The sequence below is a fragment of the Spea bombifrons genome, chromosome 13 (genome assembly GCF_027358695.1).
Source record: "Spea bombifrons isolate aSpeBom1 chromosome 13, aSpeBom1.2.pri, whole genome shotgun sequence".
Lineage (NCBI taxonomy): Eukaryota > Metazoa > Chordata > Amphibia > Anura > Pelobatidae > Spea > Spea bombifrons.
Genome location: NC_071099.1, coordinates 15,293,400 through 15,313,697, shown reverse-complemented (window position 1 = coordinate 15,313,697; position 20,298 = coordinate 15,293,400). Strand labels below are relative to the sequence as shown.

Here is a 20,298-nt window from a genome sequence, read left to right as displayed (position 1 = left end):
CACAAGCTGCGATAAACAATACATAACGTTGACTGTTATCTGAATACTGACCTTCTGTCAAACCGGGATACGTTCTCAAAAATACAATAAGCAAAGCAGCAAAGACATCTAAATCGCATGCATCAAATGATCTTTTGGTCTTATTCTCTAATGACAGCTGTGTATATAATCTCGTCTGATTCGTACGTTGCGCCTGATGCCAAGCGCGAATCAGAGAGTATAATTGTGTCGGAAGACGCAGCTAATTTGAATTTGCTACAACTAAAGCCTAGCTCCAGCAAGCAAAAGTACATTTTAGTAAATCAATTACATAGCTTGAGGTGCTCGGTTAGTGCAGTAATATACAGTATATCCAAAATTACTGAGTACAGCGGTACGAGTTAATATCTTTTTTATTGGACTTGGAGGAATTGCTGTCGGGAATACCACCCTCCCTTTGGCAGGTTAAAAAAAGGAATAGTCTTCAACCAAGGAATCTGGTCTCTGTCTCCCCCTAGAGACGAAATGGGGTCATACATTTTTTACTCACACGCGCACACCTTTATTTGTAACACTCAGGGCCTGACTGGGGACGACTAAGCAGCCATAGACGCTTTTGTAACACAAGAAATGTTACATTGTTATGTTTAAGCTTCATGCGGCTGTGCATATCCACACAGCAGCTACACACTGTTTGGATCTGATCTGCCACTGGAGGGGTAGTATCAGTATGCATCTGGCCCTGCCAGCTACGGGGCACTTGCCTCGATGGCCAGTCTGGGCCGGGTAATACACAGTATCCCGGTGTATGAAAGCGGTAGTAGAGGTGCCTTCTTCAGTCCTCACATTCAAAGTTCTAGCCTTGGGTAGACTAAGCCTATGGCAGCAGGTCCAGGGTGGCCCCTGTTCTGCATTACTGGGGCAGATCGTCCCCGATATTTAGGCTTCCAGGGGACAGGTCCAAATAGTTCATTTAAGGAGTCTGAATAGTTTGGTAAGGTTGTTGTCTTGGGTATAGGACAGAGATTATGGGGATATCCAGAGCGATGGTCATCCTAGATAGCGACCCTTATTTGATCAGTCTGGGGGCCTGCAGAAAAGAACCAGCTGAGGTCACAAGCCAATGGCTCCATATTTTGGAGTGTGATTGCTCACCCAGGAGATGTTGGTAGATCAGTGTCTAGGACCTCTTCCTCTCAGGGTTCTGATTTTGGACTGGAATACTATGGTAGTATTGGTCCCTCTGATGCACATATCCATGCTAATGCTAATGCTAATAAAATACATCGCTACGGCAGCTGACTAGCATTTAATTACAACAATAATCTTTTCCCAGCCCACGTTCTGCCAAAACCTGTCTAAGAACATTGGTTGTACTTTATTGGAGAGTTACTTGTAGACACATCTGCTATATATATATATATATATATATATATATATATATATATAACAACCGTTGGATGGAGCCAAAAAGCTTGTGAGTGGTGCTATGAGACTCTTTAATGAGTTTTATGTCCCTGCGCAGTATCTTAGCTGTCCCTAGCTCTGCACTCTTCTGGACAGAGCGTTCTGATGTCGTTCCTGGAATCTGTTGGAGCCACTCTCCCAGTAAGAGTCACAGCCCTGAGTGCTCTATGACCACTGGGACCACTTTGGCCTTTACTCTCCACATCTCCTCTAGATCTTTTTTCCGGCCCTGGTACTTCTCCAGCTTCTCATACTCCTTCTTCCTGATGTTGCTGTCTCTTGACACCGGTACATCTATCACCACGGCTGTCCTCTGGTCCTTCTCTACTACCAAGATGGCGGGTTGACTGGCCAGTACCTGCTTGTCCATCTGGATCTGGAAGTCCCACAGGATCTTGGCCCTGCTATTCTCCATAACCTTCTGTGGAATCTTCCATTTGGACTTGGGAGGGTTTAGCCCATTGGTAGGATTTCCCAATGTCAGCCACCTCAGCTATTGTTGATGGTATATCACATGCAGGGTCCTGGCTTGCCATGCCTTGAAGTACAACCCGGATGCAAGGACCCCCACAGATGCTATATATATATATATATATATACATACATACACATATATCCCTCCTTCCAGCTATACAAAGATCTTCCTCTTTTAGGGCAGTGGGTTCAAGAGTGGTCAGGAATCAGGAGAAAGTGGGCAGGGAGAATGCAGAACATGGACAAAGAGTTGGTGATTCCTGACCACCACTCTGCCCAAAGAAAGAAGAAAATAACTCGGAGACCCAGAGAAGCAGAGCTTCACCCAGAGACTCCAAGTGAAACCCGGAGTGTTCCCAGGAATGCTTTTTACTCCTCCTGCACTGGGCTGGAGTAACAAGCAGAACCGCAATGTAAACATTCCTGATATTCTTATATTTAATTCAACAGCCAAATTATGTCACAGGTCAGTATATACAGTTAGGAAAATGACATCGCTGCCCACAAGAGCTTATAATCGAATAGAAGAATTTAGTAAACAGAAAAGGAGGTCCTGGACCGCTGAATGTACACTTTGTGCTCTCTCATATAAAACTGAAACTGGAGGAACGAGGTCCCTGTCTTCAGAGCATGGGGTCTGAACACGCATATGATGGCTGGAGCGTCCCTTTAAATTTATGACCATATATATATATATATATATATAGTATATGTGTATATAGTAATATACACATTATCAGGGCTTTTAGGTCAATAGAATCCTGTGACATCATGAGCTCCTAGAAAAGAGGGACATCACGGGTGGAAAAGGGACACTTGGGAGGTATACTTTCACTGAATGAAGGGCAAATGAGGGTCAAAAGGAACCCCCGGGAGAATACTTTGATGTAAATAGCGATGTTTAATGGATTCTGAGTTCACATAACGTTAAATAAGCAGAATGTTATCATACACACTATGAATGTACAGCGAAATGACGTCAAACTTTCACGGCTCGCAGCGCACATGGTGTCTTATGTCATCCACATCGTCTCCTACAAGCCGCTCCTTCGCCCTTTTCGTCTAATCGGACTCTGGCTAAATTGTAACCAATCAGATGTGGCGTCAGCCGTGCTGCAACCTGGGAATTGTAGTTTAGACGGAAATACTGACGCTTGTTTCCATTTAGAAAAAAAAATACTAGTCCCATGGTGCAACGCGAAACGCACTAGCGATTCAGAAGACGTACGCGCCGAGGAGGTGCTCACGCATGCGCACTGTGAAGTGTGTCTCATGTGGAGGTCAGAGACTGAGGAGGTGAGTGCTGGGAACCACGGAGGCCTGGTGAGGGTGGCACGGGGTGGAAGGACAAGTAAGGGGGTAAAATATAGGGGCATGTGTGGGCAATGTGTGCGTTATAAGACAAAATAGGGCAAATGGCTCCTTGCCTCTACTGTGTGGTAGGTTACGTAAAAGAGACGAACGCAGCCGCATAAATGTTCTATAAACTTCCCGGGTTAAATCTTATCACCCTTTTAATTGAGGCCTTAAAAGCTCTGCTTCGGTTTTATGTATAGTGTAACTGTGGGGTCGTGTATAGAAGTTATATATTGCAGGCCTGCATTAACGTCATTTGCTGTCACACGTGATATATAATAAGTGTTGTATCTGCCAATAAGTTACATTGTTTCATAATTATGCATTATCACTAATTTACTGCCTTTTATCATAGCACTGACAGAAACCAGAAAATAAAATGGCAGCCCGGCTATTCGAGACAGTTGGCAAGATTGGCCTCGGCCTGGCAGTGGTCGGTGGAGTCGTAAACTCTGCGTTATATAACGGTAAGTCCCGGGTGACACAACTTCCCGTCAGTCAAATTCACTGTTTATCTCATCTTTATCCTAGGACTGGGGTTGGGGGTAATCTGGATTTTGAGATTCCTCTCTTTGGTATTTAATCGTTATTTGTTTCTTTCCCCCGAAGTGGATGCCGGACATCGTGCCGTGATCTTTGACAGATTCAGGGGCGTAACGGACGTGGTGGCCGGTGAGGGGACGCACTTCATCATTCCGTGGGTGCAAAAGCCGATCATTTTCGACTGTCGCTCCCGGCCTCGCAACCTTCCAGTTATTACTGGAAGCAAAGGTAGGTTTAACCCGTCATGTACCCGAAGTAGATTAGCTCATCTTTAGTATGAAAAGCATACGCTAAAAACAATATCTGTTATGTTTGTATAAACAGTGTAAAAAAAAAAAAAAAATAAATAAAAAAGCCCTCAATATTTATTCTTGGCTATTGCTTAAGGCGCATGTGTAAAATAAATAAAAGTTTTTGGTGTGTTTGTAACAAACACGGAGTATTTAATCGATTGTGATGCGTTTTATTAGTTCAACACAGAAAAAGATGCGGTCGTATAAGCTTGCAGGACCTTAGAAGTCTCTACTTAATGATGGAAAGACAGAGACCCGTGAGGGTCAAGAAAAACTGTCACTCTACCGCCTTTGCCATCGTGGCCCAGCAAGAAATGTTTTTTAACCAACATGGCAGCCTCTCTAGTCGTTATCACCTTCAATCAATAGAAATGATTCTGTGTGACACGCAGGCGACTTGTCTCAACAGATCTGCAGAACGTGAACATCACTCTGCGTATCCTCTTCCGGCCCCTTGCCAGCGAGTTGCCCCGGATCTTTACCAGTATCGGAGAAGATTATGATGAGAGAGTCCTTCCATCCATTACTACCGAGATCCTGAAATCCGTGGTGGTGAGTGCAAAACCCTCTGATGTCTGTTTAACCTACACATAGGTGGAACGATTGCAGTTTAGGTTAATTAAGTATTGAAGTGCAGGTCACACTTCATGTATAAATCTTTGCCTTTATGTCCTAGTTGACGGTGACCTCAAGCCTCGGATTATTTAGTGTGTTTTCCCTTTTTGGGTGTTTCCATCACACGCAATCCAAAACTTTTGAGAATTTTTTCACTTGCTTCTTTAGGCTCGTTTTGATGCAGGGGAACTGATCACGCAGAGAGAGTTGGTTTCCAGGCAAGTAAGCGAAGATCTGACAGAGAGAGCGGCTACTTTTGGAATCATCCTGGATGATGTGTCGCTGGTGAGATATTGTGATGCCTTTTCTTTTAATAGTAATACAAAGAAGTGCACGCTGGGTCACCATGGAATAACTGGTGGAGGCCAGATAAAGTCATATTGGGTGGTCTGGGACTCAATTTATAACTGAGGCACTTCAGGATCAAAAAGAAAACACAATAGCAGGTAGAAATGCACTGATATATCTATGGCTGAAATATATCGGCCGTAAAGGGCATTATCAGCAAAATGCCGAAAAAATTAATAATCGTCCACAGGGGCCCTGCTGCTTACTAGTACATTAATTGAAACTACCGCATGAAGGGTTAAATGTTTACTGCTGTTCGATGTGCAAGTTAGATCGATAACCACCTTTGTTTTCATCCCCACAGACACACTTGACATTCGGCAGGGAGTTCACAGAAGCTGTGGAAGCTAAACAGGTGGCCCAGCAGGAGGCCGAACGAGCCAGGTTTATCGTGGAGAAGGTACGGCTTTGCAGAAGTAGTTGGAATAGAGGTTAAGAGGAACAGTTCATGGAAGTGACTTGTGATGAGTACAGAAAAGTGGTGTAAAGCAAAATCAGAATACTTTACGTATGAGTTGAGTGTTTTGAGAAGGATGAAGGCATGGGACTCCAGCAATTGTTTGGTCCTGTGCTGTTAAAGGAATGCTCTCAGCTCACAGGTCAACTTGTGAACAGTTGAAAAATCACCAAAAAGTACTTTGTGAAAGTAGACATTTTGTTACTATTAGTATATGTAGTCATGCCATTGCCAGTCTGTCCTTGACACCTTGTATCTCTGTTCCTCAGGCTGAGCAGCAGAAAAAAGCCGCTATAATCTCTGCAGAAGGAGACTCCAAAGCCGCTGAATTGATCGCGGTCTCGTTAGCGGACGCAGGCGAAGGCTTAATTGAGTTGCGCAAATTGGAAGCTGCTGAAGACATTGCTTACCAGCTGTCCAAGTCTCGTAATGTCACCTACCTGCCTCCGGGGCAATCTACATTACTACAGCTGCCACAGTAAAGTTGGAGAATGAAGAGGGGGCTTTACTCACAATCCCCAGTTCTCCACGGCAATTGATCTTCCCCAACATGGACTTCTTGTGAAAGGCCACATCAGTTAGAGATGCAGTTACAGGGGACCATGTGTAACAATGTGAATGTTCTACTGCCTTCTGGAAGGGTCAACCGCTTGAACTTTATTGGTAGGTTACCAAAGAATCAGTGCAACATTGACACAAAATTACTTAGTGACCATGACATGCCTTATGGGGTGAAGGGCTAACTCCAGTAGTGAAAGTGATCTCTTGGTGACATCGTATTGCCCCAGTTAACTTTGTGAGTGCCCATTGTTAATCGCAAAATTTTGCAATGCACTGCAAGAGTCTTTGCCCGCAACTGTAAAGCAATGTCAAGTGTCAATCATGTTGTGAGCGAGTCTATATTCCTTTAAATATATCTGTGCATATGGGAATTCCCTAACAATGTCATCTGACACGTACACAAGGAAAATATATTTTATTGTCCCTTACGTTTAAATTCTGCATGATGGAGAGTTCATGGTTTATTAAACTGAACCAAGATAAGGAAGTTATTACAGAAAGCACTGGAGACTCCATATTAAATAAGCACTTAATGATTTCATTCCTTGTGTTCATTGAAAAGCAAATAAATGTACACATTATTTACAGTTTTGGATGAAACAATCCTAAATCATCTCACCTGTTAAAAAGACACTTTTTTTCAGGTCACTTTTTCTCTCCCTAGTTGGCCCTTCAATCCATTAAACTGATGGCTTTTGTTACATGAAGGATCATTATTTTTAGTGGGTGATGCTCCTTAACATACAGAGTTTCAAAGGTAACGGATGGTCCCTAAAGGCAAAAAAATGTCCAAATTCTGTTTGCCATTGTAAATGAATAAATGTTGGTTAATTTCAACCAGAGTGGTTTTGTTATTTTAAAACATTCTGCCAACCCATGTCATTTTTAACCTGACAACTGTAACATCGTTTGGAACCAGATACATCTCACTGCCCCCAAGGTAACACATTGCTGTCCGATTTCTGCAATCGCATGTTGTGAAGGCACGCACACAACCCTTCAAACGTTTGGGGTCACTGAGCAATATTCATGGAAGACCAGCAAATTTCTGGCTGTAACATAATTGCAAAAGGGTTTTCAGACATAGCTACAATAGTCATTTACAACATTAACCCTGTCCGTGCTGGATTTCTGAGCCATTTCATGTTTTTTGTAATGGACAAAATATTTTCTTTTAAAAACAAGGACATTGCTAAGTGACTCCAAACTTTTGAAGGGTAGTGTAGATAAAAAAAAAACAGGGGGGCTAATCTACCACATACCACTGCTTCTCAAACCAAAGTCATTCTAACGAGGACACAAAGGTAAAGACAGACATCTCGTGTGCCCCTAGGCACAGGTTTGGTGTCTCCGCGTGTGTTATAGAGCAGTATGGACGCCACTCGACCACTGTCTTTTCAGTGAAAAATGTGATTATACCAAATTAGGGCAAAAAGGGAGGTCAACCTAGGCAAGCTCCTCCTGGTAGAAAGATCAAGTAAACTATGAGTAATGTGAGTACACCCAGATGCAGATTAAATTATCTTTGTACAACTAACATTATAGTCTGAGTTATGTACCAAAAAGTATAGTTTATATAAATATTAAACTGCTCTATAATTGATCATCTTACCTTCTAATCGTTACAACTAAGAGAGGAGAATGGTGTATTACAGCAGGTCGCGTGAGATCACGTTATATGATTAATATACTGAAAATGCACACTGTGGTTTGAAATGATTTCTCGGTTCTGGAATGGGCAAGAAACCCAAATACTACCCTTTTGGCTACCTGAGAGGGAGGCACGCAATTTGAATTGCCTGCAGGTGGTGTTTAAATGGCTTTTGCGTGCAGTGAGATTCAGCGATCTTCCTGACGTCTCACCAAGCTGTATGTTGATCGAAGGTGCATGCCACCTCATGATGCGTTAAAGTGCCACAATATGATGTGATATGTTGTGCAAATTAATATATTTCGAGGTGGCGTGCCCTGTAAGTCAGACAGATGTTTCTGCCCTATACGCCGTGTGTTATGTCATTAAGACGCACGTAAATGTATATGTTAATTTTTAATAAAAGTTTGGGCATCTAAGATCTGAGCCTCAAGATGTGAGTGACAACTCTGATGACCTTCAGCCAGTAGGATGTGGGTCATTTAGACTTGTGACTCAAAAAAGCAGGTGCCAAAGAGTTAAAAAAGGTGTTCGGGCAACTTTTAAATGGTATATAAATCTATATGGATGCTTTATAAATAAAATGTGATGTAATATCTCCCCAGCACCTTGGGCCGAAATTACCCCATTGGGGTTAAACCAAATCATTGTAGCTTGTTAAAGTGTCCTAGCAGCTGGCGGTCCCTACGTCTACACAGCAGGTGTGAGTCCTGCTTCATTGCCGCTTTAAGGCCATCACAAAGACGGGTTAGAAGGGCATATGCCTGTCAATCATCACCGTGCCCCGCCCTCATACGCGCCAGCGCCTCCATTAACCCTACATACAACTGCGGTGATATCCGAGCATGCGTACTAGAACGTCTTTCGTCAAACTGACCGTCGATGATGACGTAAACGAATGCGCGTTTAATCCCTTCTCTCACGCATGCGCACACTTCCAGAACAGGCTGCGAGCGTTGACCCTTTCCATGTTCTATGTCCATTACAATGCACATGCGCACGCTAAGGCTACTTGACAAGCGCGTTCACCTTTGACGCATGCGTTTCTATCAAGCACTGACGGCGCAAGGGCTTTTGGCCTCGTCCTCAAGCTCGCGCACGCGCACTGTCCCCATTCTTCTGTCTCGCTCGCCTTGCCGGGCATGCGCAATTTCATTCGCCAGGTCCAGGGCTAGGGGGAGCGCGTTCCCGATACGGAGCGGGCAGCGGCCACGTAGCTGCGCGGCGCCGGGAGCGCGCACGGAAGGGGGTCGCTCGGTGTAGTGACGTGAACAGCGGAGGAGGAAGCCGAGGCCAGGAAGGAAGCTTCCCGGGAGCCATGGACCGAGAAACCCCGGGAGGGCGGGTGAGTGAGAGACGGGTTGGAGCTGGCTGTGGGGACCCAGGCGGGAAAATCCGGGTTGAGGCCTAGTGAGATGGGTGGGAAAAGAACCCCAGACCGAGGCCTAGTGAGGGGGCAGTTTATTGACTTACAAACCCAGTGCTCGGGGCTGGACAGGCCCCCTGGCTGATGTAGGCCGCAGCCTGGACAAGTACTGTTAACCCGCACCTTCGAGGTTAGTTACTTTATTTAATTGCCCACCCAAAGGGGCTGCTTCTACATAGGTGGACAGCAGCTTCCATTTATTCCAATATAAAGGCCGCAGCCCGGGGAGGGGCTATTAATTACCTGCCTTCTGACATTACTTTTATTGTCTGACATCTTGGAAGAGGTAGTTATTTTCACCCTGCACCATTAATACCCCCACCCTATAGCCTCTTATGGCTGTCATTGTTAGAGGTTTGAGGGTTAATATTTATCCCACTCTGATTGGGTACTTTTTTCCCCCAAGGTGGAGTAATCGAGCTGCCCCTGATGATGCTCTCAGCTCTCCCAAAAGGTGCAGTAAGCTTTGCCCTATTAATATAAAGTGCTTATCGCAGAGAGACTTATTATACGCCAGATCTCATGCCTTTTGTTCCGGGGACTTTTCATGTTGTGATGCACGGCGGTTATTCCAGATTCAGGCATTTGCCCCGGTTTTGCTGCGGCTTCACCTTAACGACCCAGAGGGGTTTCGTTATAACGCTTTTGGGTTAAATTGAGTTTTTGGCTATTCTGTAATGTTCATTTCTGTTCCAGCCATATTGTTATAGATATATCTTACGAGCCTGATCACAGTCAGAATCTCATACATTGCTTTAATACTTTACTTTTTGGGGGGCTAAAGGGCATAAAGCAAACAAGCTTCTTATATCACACTTTAGGGTCCCGAACTCATAAACTTTATTGCTTTCAAGCATTTAACCTAAACGCATCTCATCGCTTTTATTATGAGCCGTGATGCTCAGGTAGGTTGTGGCCCAATTGCTCTTTAATATTTATTTCCCCCCCCCGCATTGATGTATACATTTAATGCATACGTATTATTAAAACAATGTAGTTATTTGCATGGCACAATGTATAGATCAACATATATCCCAATGTTATATACAAATCAGGACAAAGAGTAATATAGCATTATGCAAATCCAAACTACATTACAGAGACAGCTTTCAAGTGCGTTACTTATGTTTACTTTTTTTCTGGTAGTATTACGGTACTTTACATTAGTTATATGCAGTTCTACTCCTGCGGATAGTGTTTAGAATACAGTGGCAATTTCTTAGAATTAGAACATAGGCGAATGAATGAGATCGATTGTTATTGTGGCCGATTCTGCTGCTGGAGGTAAACATGGCCGAACGTAACAAAACGAAGCTTGTTTGGTAAGGATGATGACACTTGGGGCACCATATAACACAAAGAGAAGGCTGTGTTATGCCTTCTAGAGTTATTGTCATCTAGTTCTGAGACTTACTTTGTTTACTTTTACCCCAGAGATGTGAATTTGCCTCCCTTACCTCCCCGCAAAGCTTTGCGTCTAGTCTTCAGGGTCTTGTTAAGGCGGACAACTCAAGGTTTGGTGTAACATAAAAATGAGTGTTATTTTTTTGTCCCAGTTGACAACTGTAATCTCATATTAAATACGTCAAATATAATGAGCCGGGGGGGGGAAGTATCCAGGTTTTGCATGTATAGACGCTGAGAGATTGGCAGCAAGTAGTAGTTGCCCCTATTTTACACTATTGGTAAGTCTTCAGACGGGCGCTTTGATCCGTACATGGTTATAAGGCTGCGCTACCCAATTGGCCAGGCTCCCTTATGAAACCTGTGATGTCATGAGGTCGGTGCTCTAGCATCATACTTTAAGGAAAGTGCGGCATGTTTTCCCTCCGCTGCCAAGGAAATAACGCGGCATCATACCTCTTTGAAAATTGGCAGGAGGGATCGGATCTTTGACGTCTGTTTAAGATCGATCGGTAAATTTGTGATCCTAAGTTGTTCTGTGTAAAGGACAGAGAGACAGACCTTCAGTCAGTGTTTTATTCATCCTCGGCTACTATGTATACCTGGTGCTGATTGCCTAGAAGGCCGCCCCGGGATGTTCAATATGCCCAACAATAAATGGTTATTGACATCTGGGGCCCTTTCCACATGCGTGTTATTTCTTGGGTGCCATGTTCAAGATTTGAAAAGTATATGTTATATTTTTGGAACTTTACCCCCCCCCCCCAATAAAGCTGGCTGTGCACCGGTGGGACCCTTCAGACAGCTTTTAAAAATAAATAAATAACAATCACACAAAGAGGGGGCCTAATAATAATAATAGTTAAATAAGTAATATAGGGTGTCTTCGAGACCTACTGTCATGCTTCGCTGATCACGGTTTGGAGGGGAATCTGATTGCCGTTTAGATGACTATTTGCAGGTCCGGGACCCCTCCCAATTCTCTCGATTGTACGAATCATCATTTTATGTTTCTGGATGATAAGTTTTATTTCACAGTCGTCCTCACGGTTCTCTTTTTGCGTCACATCGCGGGCTGCTGTTACTTTACTTCAGACTGTATAAATAACCGGTGTAGCTTAAAATATATACAGCGCACGCAGCGTGGGAGAAAGTAATGGTTGCAGGGCAGCGGGTGAGGATACACGAGGTGTTTAATGAATGCAGGGGCAGCGCCGTCTAACCTGCATTTCTGCTTCTTTGCCGAAGGCCGTGCCGGTCCCGCGTTAGGTGGTGGATTTGAAAATCAGAAACGGTTGCCAGAGGTTCGCGTACGTTCGCTGGAGTGTACGCCGCCGATCCGCAATCAACATCCAGTCTGTCCCTTTTATTCTATTGGCATTTTGTTAGGACAGGGGAGGGAATGCATTGCCTGGCATCGGGAAGCGTTAGGCGACTGCTTATAAACCATGGAAAGTATAATTGTGGCATCTCTTTTGTTTCCTCTGGGAGGGAAGCTGTAATCACATCTGCATATCAGCCCGCGATAATGATTTGGCCATTAAAGGTGCACCGCAGCCGTCATGTGCTCTTTAATGCACACGATAGCGGAGTGTTTCCTTCTAATTGCCTTTTTTTACATGCCGATGCGTTGAGGGATTCCCCGGTCCTCTATGCTTATTGTACGTTTCTCCGGCCCCTGCCCCGTGCAGAAGATGCGTTCGCCCAAAAGCCTCTCAGACTGCGCCTACCCAAGGCATTAACCTCTGCCCGGCGTCCACAACATGTCAAGCGGATCTGAGACCTCTCCTTGCGCCTGCGCGTTTGGCGTTCCCATTGATTTTAGCGAAAGCTCTTTCCTGATTGGCTGCTTTGAACAGGCAGGAGTCAAGGCGCGTAGAGGGGGTGTTAGGCTGCAGCTCGCGATGTATTAAAACATGCGTTCATGCCTGGGGAGGGGATTTTGGGACCGTAGACGGTCATCCAGAATCCCGAAGGATATTTCTTCTATTACGTCATTGCTGTGTTTCGCTCTCCGCATCAGAGCCAAGTATGAAATGATAGCTGACCGCGGTCGTGTTATTAAACTGAAATGCTTTCTGTGAGGCTGTGTGACGCATACATCTAGTAAGGAATTATTGCCTAGTTAGGCTCGTCACAGACATTTTTTGGCTTTTACGGCTTCATATTCCGGAGAAACTTCTCGGTGAGAGAGACGGAGGCCGAACTCAAGGTCTTAGCGAGCGGTTAGCGTGAGAAATACCTGTGCGTTGATTGTTTTTTTAACATCTGCCACTTTGTAACGTATTTGCAATAATTATTTGCAAGTTGCCAGCAATAAACTAGCAGTCTGTCGGTGGGGTGGGCCGGGGGTCTTTTGCATGGTGGGATACATTGTTATGAAAACAACAGAAGCAGCCAAAGCCAGGCAGACGTTAATCATAGATGTTACAATTCAACAGCAGCTGGATAGGTAACCGTCAGGAAGCCCACCGTGTATTGGTAGGGATATCTGCGTAGGTATATAATATATATATATATCACGCCTGATGCTCCTTTGTATCTGCTGGTTCTGCCGCACAGGATCTCCCCGCGCCGCGCTGTCAGTCTACCCCTGCTGTACCCGCACCTTGGCTGCCCTGTATTAGCGCGCTGTTGAGCTATTCAAGCAGTAGGCAATCATTATGTATTTATATTACGTGACTGTAACCGGCCTTTAGTTGTATTTTAGTTTTTTCCGACCCAGCAATTTGAACCGCGAGGCGGTATGTCCTCACTGTGCTGTATAATAACTCGATGCCAGTTAGAATGTTAAATTATGCATTTATATTCTTTTTAATAATGTTTTGAATGCTCCGCTAGTCAAATATTAGATGATTGCTTTAGTTGATTTAAGTGACATTATACAAAAAAACAAAACAAAACTATGCCGTTCTTAGAGGAAAATGAAGGAAGAATTATTTTAATAGCTACCTACTGTCCCGGCCTCTGACCGTGTATAATAAAACATACGTTGATCGTGTAATCCATTATTTGTGACTGGCGTGCCTACCGTTTGTAACGGATGGGATTGGGCCTGATGCACCTGCATTGTTTCAGGCTAAATGGAACCGACCCTTTAATAATATAACCCCTTCAACTGGAATTTAAGTCTATCGAATATATAATCCGCGCAATCGCATTGGACAGAACCTTTATACGCGTCATGCACGTCGCTCTGTCCCTTCATTTAATTCATTCGCTTTAGCTCTCCCCACCCCCATTTTTTCTTTTCAGCGAGGCGCGTTTTTTCGCCCGAGCCGTTCCTCGCCGCGCCGGGCACACTATGTCTGGGGTTTGTCAGCGGCTGCCATGTGAGCCGCTCCGTGGACGGATATTACATTTCAGGAAGAAAAGCTTCTCCCTTTGTGTTAATATTCCTCTTTTAATAATAAGCTTTTCACAGACAATTGAATCCACTTTGCCTCGACTGCACAAAATTCTCTTTTTGGTGTTTTTTGTTCTTTTTTGTTCTTTTTTTTTTTAATAAAAATGGCAACCTAAAAAACATGCTTTCCTGGCCTGCCCAATGATAGACTCGGCAACGCTTGTTAGAGGGGAACGTCGTGCGCGAAAAACAAATATCGTTCTTTGGCCGTTAAATCCAACGTCTTTCGTTTTGTTCCGGTTGTAACTTTATCTGCAGACCTGGAGGCCGCCATTGTTGTCGGTCATGTGATTCTTTGGCTCGACCTTTCCCGGCTCAAACACCACACTGAGCTCACTTTATGGCAATGCTAGTGAAGTCCAGTGAAACCCAGAGAGACTGTGTCTGGGTGATTGAGACCGTGTCATTCTATTGTTTACCGCAGGCAGAGGGTGTTTTTCTAGTAGATGGGGCTAAGATTCAGGGCTGGGGCAAATACATTTCTTTATAACCTGTCTGGGCGCCCTGTCCCGAGTCAGCGTTGTCTCGTTGAACATGCATCGCTCCTTCTAGTGCTCGTTTTGATGTAAAATGTCTAGTTTGTAGCTCGATACGAGTCCTCGTTTTTTTTTTTCTAAGCTTTACTGACCATTAGCGGGGAAATAAAACATTAAACGCTGGAGAAGTCTGCCATTCGCACGGATGTTGGAGAATTGTTTGCGGCATTCTGTTTTGTTAATTAAATGAGACACGGGGCCACGATCCGATGATTGGATTAGCGAGCGAGCAGGAGATGCAAGTATCATTGAATAACAATTATTAATTGAACTGGCTGCGCACGCATGAACTTTTTCTTTCTTTATTTCTACAGATAAAGATTTGTAAAGATGTCAACATATAGACGTACCCTCTGATCAGTAACGTTACCTGTGCTTGAAGGACCGTTCCGTACATCACACAAGCCTTCCCCAGCAAGCTCTTCGTAAACCCCACACTAAACATCTATTATTTGGACAGAAATGCTGCGGCCCTCAAATCTCCAGCCTGACCCGATGGGGCAGGCAGCCAATTCCTGCCAAAAAATGTTGGACGCTCGCCCGCCAGACGTTTCAGGAATGGGACTTGAAGACCCGTGCCGGGTCAATATTCCGCCTACGTTTTACCACAGTGCAAACCAAGAGATTGACTTATCGAACAAGACGTTCAAGCGAGAGTCTGGCGATCCGTACTCCGTGCTAATGGACACTAAGATAGGAAAACCGCATCTCCTTGAATCGGAGCAGCAAACGTATTTTCGGGACAGCAAGCCAAGCAATGAAATCCGGGCAGTAAAAGGTGAAAGGCAGAACTCTGGAGAGTCTGAGGATGAAGATGACGATGATGACGAGGAAGATGAGGATGAAGATGATGAGGATGATGGTAATTACAAGAGGGAACAGATAATTGTAGAAGTGAACCTTAACAACCAAACCTTGAACGTCTCCAAGGGGGATAAAGGTGTGCCCAAAGAGTCTTCTCATATGAAGACCAGCAGCGATGAGGAAGGAGGAGATTCCGGAGATGATGAACAAGACAGCCACGACGATGACGAGAATGAGTCTCTCACAATGGATAATCAGGCCAATATGGAGCATCCAAACCAGGAGCCAAAAACCGAAGCTTCGGCGATGTTAGCTGGGGATGGAACCGCGCCTGCCAACGCGAATAACGAACAAGGCAAGAGTGCGGAGGCTCCAAAGAGGAAGAAGAAGACTCCTAAAGAACCCAAGTCTCCCAACGATAAGGGCAAGGGTGATGAGAAGGAGACGCTCACCTGCGATAAGTGTCCTCGGGTCTTCAACACGCGCTGGTATCTGGAGAAGCATATGAACGTCACGCATCGAAGGATGCAAATCTGCGACAAGTGTGGCAAGAAATTTGTGCTGGAGAGCGAGTTGTCCCTTCATCTGCAGACTGACTGTGAGAAGAACATACAGGTATGTCCAACCTATCATAAGTGCACACATTGGAGGGCAGGCTTAGAGTGATAATATAGTATTATGTCTAGTAAATGTGAGTGTGGGGGCTGATACATACTTTTTAGATGTACTTGTTACCCAATGAAATGTTTCATTTCCCTTTAAGTTACATTTTGATAATCCTGTTACTCATACATTGGGCAGAGTAGGTGGAACGGCACCTTTAAAAAGCCTTCCTCCGTTCCTGATTCCTCTTCGTTTAGCTTTGTCACGCTCTTTGAAAGTGACCGGGCGCCTATTGAGTTCTTTTATTAGAAGTGAATACAATGATAGATCTGCTTCGCTTCCATCCCCTAACCCTGTATAATGCCTGACTAATGGGTAGGCGGTAGGTCGATTTAAATATGAATATGGCCCAATGGGTTCTCACTATTGTGATTTATAAAGAGCATACTAGACTGTAAAATATATGATTTGGGAGTGTGAGCAGCCAGTGCAAACCTCTTTAAATTGCTCAGCACCTTTTTTGGCTGTTAACAATAAATGCAGCTGTTTACAGACAGGCTTTTATTTTGTTTACGACCCAATTCTGCTCTGAATTCAAGCATTCTCATTGTGACTTAACTGGTGCAGGAGTCCAGGATAGATTTGGGCCTAAAATCAGTTTTCCTCCAACTTGGGATGAATTCATTTTTTTCTTTTTTTTTCTTTGGAGGAAGGGGTTTATTCTCTAAGCCATGAGTTTGCGCATGAACAATAGAGAGACGTTTCCACCGGCATTCTGTCAGCCGGCCCAACCTCCCCAGGGAGAGTGCTTAAAAATTGATATCTTTAACAATGCATCTTGCAGGAATTCTTTAACATAGGCTGGCCTTTTATAATGTGTAATGGTCCTGCAAACTTTAATAGCCCCCGCAGCACATAATTGCAACTTGTACAAGCTCTTCGCACAGCCTCCTGAACAAAGAATGGATATTAATCCCTCCGTGATCGCATGGATGTCCCGGTACGTCCTGAAAAACTGTGCTAAGAAGCCCTATAGGACTTACTGGTACATCCTGACTTTACTTGTACACCGGACTGAAGACACTACACAGGCGATTGGGCATTCCCTTCTGGTAGACGTCACTGACGATGCCCACCAGAAGGTCAGTGGAGAACGGGATAGACCTAGGAAGATCTGTCTGTCTAGATAGACCCTGCTGGGATCTCAGATTGCTTCCCCTGCTGGGATCTCAGATTGCTTCCCCTGCTGGCTGGTCCCACAAACTGCGATCAGCAATGCAAGTCTATGGAGCCCTGCCTGTTGGCCACAGCAACGTTTCTCTTCTCACAGGGAAGAAAAAGTAAACACGAAAACAAAGCAAATACAAAGAAAAATGGAAAACTAGTACAGTGAGCTTAGTGATGTAATTATGACATCACTGGCATACACAAGATGTTTGAGTGATCCCTAAATGAATCTCTATCCATATTGTAGTGTTACACAAAATACGCTACCCTCCAAACCCCTTAGAAATATTAAAAATACTACCCTATAGGGACCCCGCAGCTCTTATATTCATTGAAGGTGCGTATGATGAGTAGATGCCCCTTTAAGGGCCGTAAGCTGCGCAGGGCGTCCCGTTTAGCGCGTCTGATCTCTGTCCTTTCTGCCGCAGTGCATTACGTGCAACAAGACGTTTAAGAAACTCTGGTCCCTTCATGAGCACATCAAGATTGTTCATGGCTACGCCGAGAAGAAATTCTCATGTGAAATCTGCGAGAAGAAATTCTACACGATGGCGCATGTCCGCAAGCATCTGGTTGGTGAGTTCTCTGCCTGTTTCTTGTTCCCCCCCCCCCCGTGTCTTGTAGACACCAAAGCTGTGTGCGCGCCCCATCAGAGAGGCGGCTGCCCGTCGTGACGCCATCGGTCTGCAGACATTAAACTGTCCCTTTAATACAAATGCGTTACCATTCCGTCCCCAGCAGGTGGCGCCATCAGTCCGCCTGTTTCATAGCCCAGCAATGGGAAGCCTAGATAAACTTGTGTAACCCGTAAGTGCTTGTCTGCACGTGTTCCCGTGTTATCTAGAACAGGGTGGTTCCCCTTTGTGGCAGATGCAGACGTGGTTGTGGTCTAAACTTTGTTTGCATTACCTAGCATGACCTAAACGTGTCCTAAACTCTGTCGTCAAGCCGTGCACCAGAGCGTCTGTTTCCTTATGACTGATTGGGGGGGGGGGGGGGGGGTCACACGTCATAGCTTATTTTGAATACCTTGCCCAGTCTTCCGGTGAGGCCGATGTGTCATTCAGACCTTTTAGTAAGCAGCGTGGTGTCTTATGCCGGGCCGCCAGCCACAAAGCAACAGCATTACTCGCCGCGCAAGGCTATGACCTGCGGACTCAGAACCGAGGGGCAGAAAGTGTGACTAATGCCGTGTGGTATACTGAGAACGGGTTATCTCTCCTGCAAAGTATGCATTAGATGCTTAGTAAAGAAAGTTAGCTTCACTTAGAATCAATGGATGCCTTTGGTTTTAGTTATTCTATGCAGTAGATGTGGTTACGGGAGTCAGAGCGGGGTTTGGTGAAATGGGGGGGCGACTGGGATTCAGTAAGGATCCTGGTTCTAATTTCCATCCTGCTTTTCATACGCGTTCACGTGGATATCGAGACGTTGCATCCTCACTTGTGTTTTCTCTGGCAGCTCACACGAAAGACATGCCCTTCACGTGTGAAACATGCGGGAAATCCTTTAAGAGGAGCATGTCCCTGAAGGTCCACTCCCTGCAGCATTCTGGAGAAAAGCCGTTCCGATGCGAGGTAAGACGCGTTGTCGCGCTCCTCTTTGGGTGTCGTAGGGTCTTATTGTGGGCCAGCATGTTCATTTCTTTTTGTCTGTCCGCAGAACTGCGATGAACGGTTTCAGTATAAGTATCAGCTGCGCTCGCACATGAGCATTCACATCGGGCACAAGCAGTTTATGTGCCAGTGGTGCGGCAAGGACTTCAACATGAAGCAGTACTTTGACGAGCACATGAAAACACACACTGGTAAGAACGAGGTCTCGTGCCTAGGGAAATAAACACATTTTGGGGCCAAATTGTCCTATTTGATAACAGGTGTTCTGTGGTTTCAGATATATACAATCCCAGGGAAAGTTGATGCATTTAAAGTAGTGAACACGTACATTCTGTTACTTTTTGGGGTTCCAAAGGCTGATCTAGCTACACATTTTTCTGTATTGGCTCTATAACCTTTAATTAAGACTCTATTATCTCTTGGACCAATAAAACTATATTCGCTTTCCTTATGAGAAAATGACCTCAAAACATTGGCTGTGTTTAGGGACTGACACCGGAATAATATCTTCCGTTACCGGTTTCTTCCATCTGTCGTTATAGGAGAGAAACCCTTCATCTGTGAAATATGCGGGAAGAGCTTCACCAGCCGCCCCAACATGAAGCGTCATCGTCGGACCCATACGGGCGAGAAGCCTTATCCTTGCGATGTGTGTGGCATGCGCTTCCGCTTCTCAAACATGTTAAAGGCGCACAAAGAGAAGTGCTTCCGGGTCACCAGCCCCGTGGGTGTCCCTCCTTCCTTGCAGATCACGCTCTCCAATCCCTCACAAGGTGTCAACAGCCTCCCACCAACTCATGTCCCACCAAGCAGTCCTACACCTCCACTGAACCTCAATGCCCTAAGCTCTCTGCCACCTCGTCCCATTCCACATCCATTCTCTCACCTGCACCTGCATCCGCACTCCCACCCGCACCACCTGGCAGTACCTCCCGTCCCCCACCTGCCACCACCTCCCGCGCTCTTCAAGAGCGAGGCTCTGAACCACCGGGGACAGAATGACGACAGTTTTCTTCGACACTTGGCTGAAAAGGCCAGCGCCAGCCAGCATCATTAATGGAAGTGCCAGTCTCCAGGTAGAAGTGCCAGCCTTCACGGGGAATGTGGCCCCACAACGGATCGGATCGAGCAACGAATACTCTGGCTAGGCCGCCACTCCACCAGATGCCCTTATTGCTGACGTAGTGCATTAAAGGGTTAAAAAGGGGGGCGTCTTTTGGTAAATGACTGTAGCTTAGCGAGGCGCTGCTCCGGTGGGGGGTAGTAGACTCGGAGTTGCAACGTAAGCATTATTTTAACCTATTAAACGCCAAGGAAGTGACATTTGGTCTCATCCTGCGGGTGGCACCGCTGTGCGGGCATGTGACCAGCACACACTACTCCTGTATCCGCGGGTGCGCTGGCCCTGTCCATAAACAAAGAGTTAAACGAGTTAAAGAATAAATTAAGAACGCGGGGCACACCGATCGGACCCCCCCTTCAGGACGACACTGGGAAGGCAGAGATGAAACCTGAATTTTTTTGTTCCCTCC

General features: G+C 45.3%; 2 protein-coding genes across 2 annotated transcripts; both read left to right on the top strand.

Annotated features, from left to right (window-relative positions):
• Positions 1-3,078: 3,078 nt before the first annotated feature.
• Positions 3,079-6,930, top strand: PHB1 (prohibitin 1). The gene is made up of 7 exons (XM_053453451.1): positions 3,079-3,216; positions 3,632-3,743; positions 3,886-4,047; positions 4,522-4,664; positions 4,896-5,012; positions 5,380-5,475; positions 5,802-6,930. The coding sequence occupies exons 2-7, from the start codon at positions 3,656-3,658 to the stop codon at positions 6,012-6,014; spliced, it is 819 nt and encodes a 272-aa protein (XP_053309426.1). The 5' UTR covers positions 3,079-3,216; positions 3,632-3,655; the 3' UTR covers positions 6,015-6,930.
• A 1,989-nt stretch (positions 6,931-8,919) lies between these two features.
• Positions 8,920-20,197, top strand: ZNF652 (zinc finger protein 652). Its single transcript, XM_053453703.1, has 6 exons — positions 8,920-9,089; positions 14,831-15,935; positions 17,579-17,726; positions 18,612-18,727; positions 18,813-18,957; positions 19,309-20,197. Exons 2-6 carry the CDS (start codon positions 14,979-14,981, stop codon positions 19,821-19,823), a joined length of 1,881 nt encoding a protein of 626 aa, XP_053309678.1. The 5' UTR covers positions 8,920-9,089; positions 14,831-14,978; the 3' UTR covers positions 19,824-20,197.
• The last annotated feature ends 101 nt before the right edge of the window (positions 20,198-20,298 follow it).

Excerpts from the sequence above, each read along its gene's own strand:
- ZNF652 (XM_053453703.1), top strand. The coding sequence starts at position 14,979 with ATGCTGCGGCCCTCAAATCTCCAGCCTGACCCGATGGGGCAGGCAGCC. Across the intron at positions 17,727-18,611 it reads TGTCCGCAAGCATCTGGTTG|CTCACACGAAAGACATGCCC; the intron begins GTGAGTTCTCTG and ends TTTCTCTGGCAG. Across the intron at positions 18,958-19,308 it reads GCACATGAAAACACACACTG|GAGAGAAACCCTTCATCTGT; the intron begins GTAAGAACGAGG and ends CTGTCGTTATAG.
- PHB1 (XM_053453451.1), top strand. The coding sequence starts at position 3,656 with ATGGCAGCCCGGCTATTCGAGACAGTTGGCAAGATTGGCCTCGGCCTG. Across the intron at positions 3,744-3,885 it reads AAACTCTGCGTTATATAACG|TGGATGCCGGACATCGTGCC; the intron begins GTAAGTCCCGGG and ends TTTCCCCCGAAG. Across the intron at positions 5,013-5,379 it reads TCCTGGATGATGTGTCGCTG|ACACACTTGACATTCGGCAG; the intron begins GTGAGATATTGT and ends TCATCCCCACAG.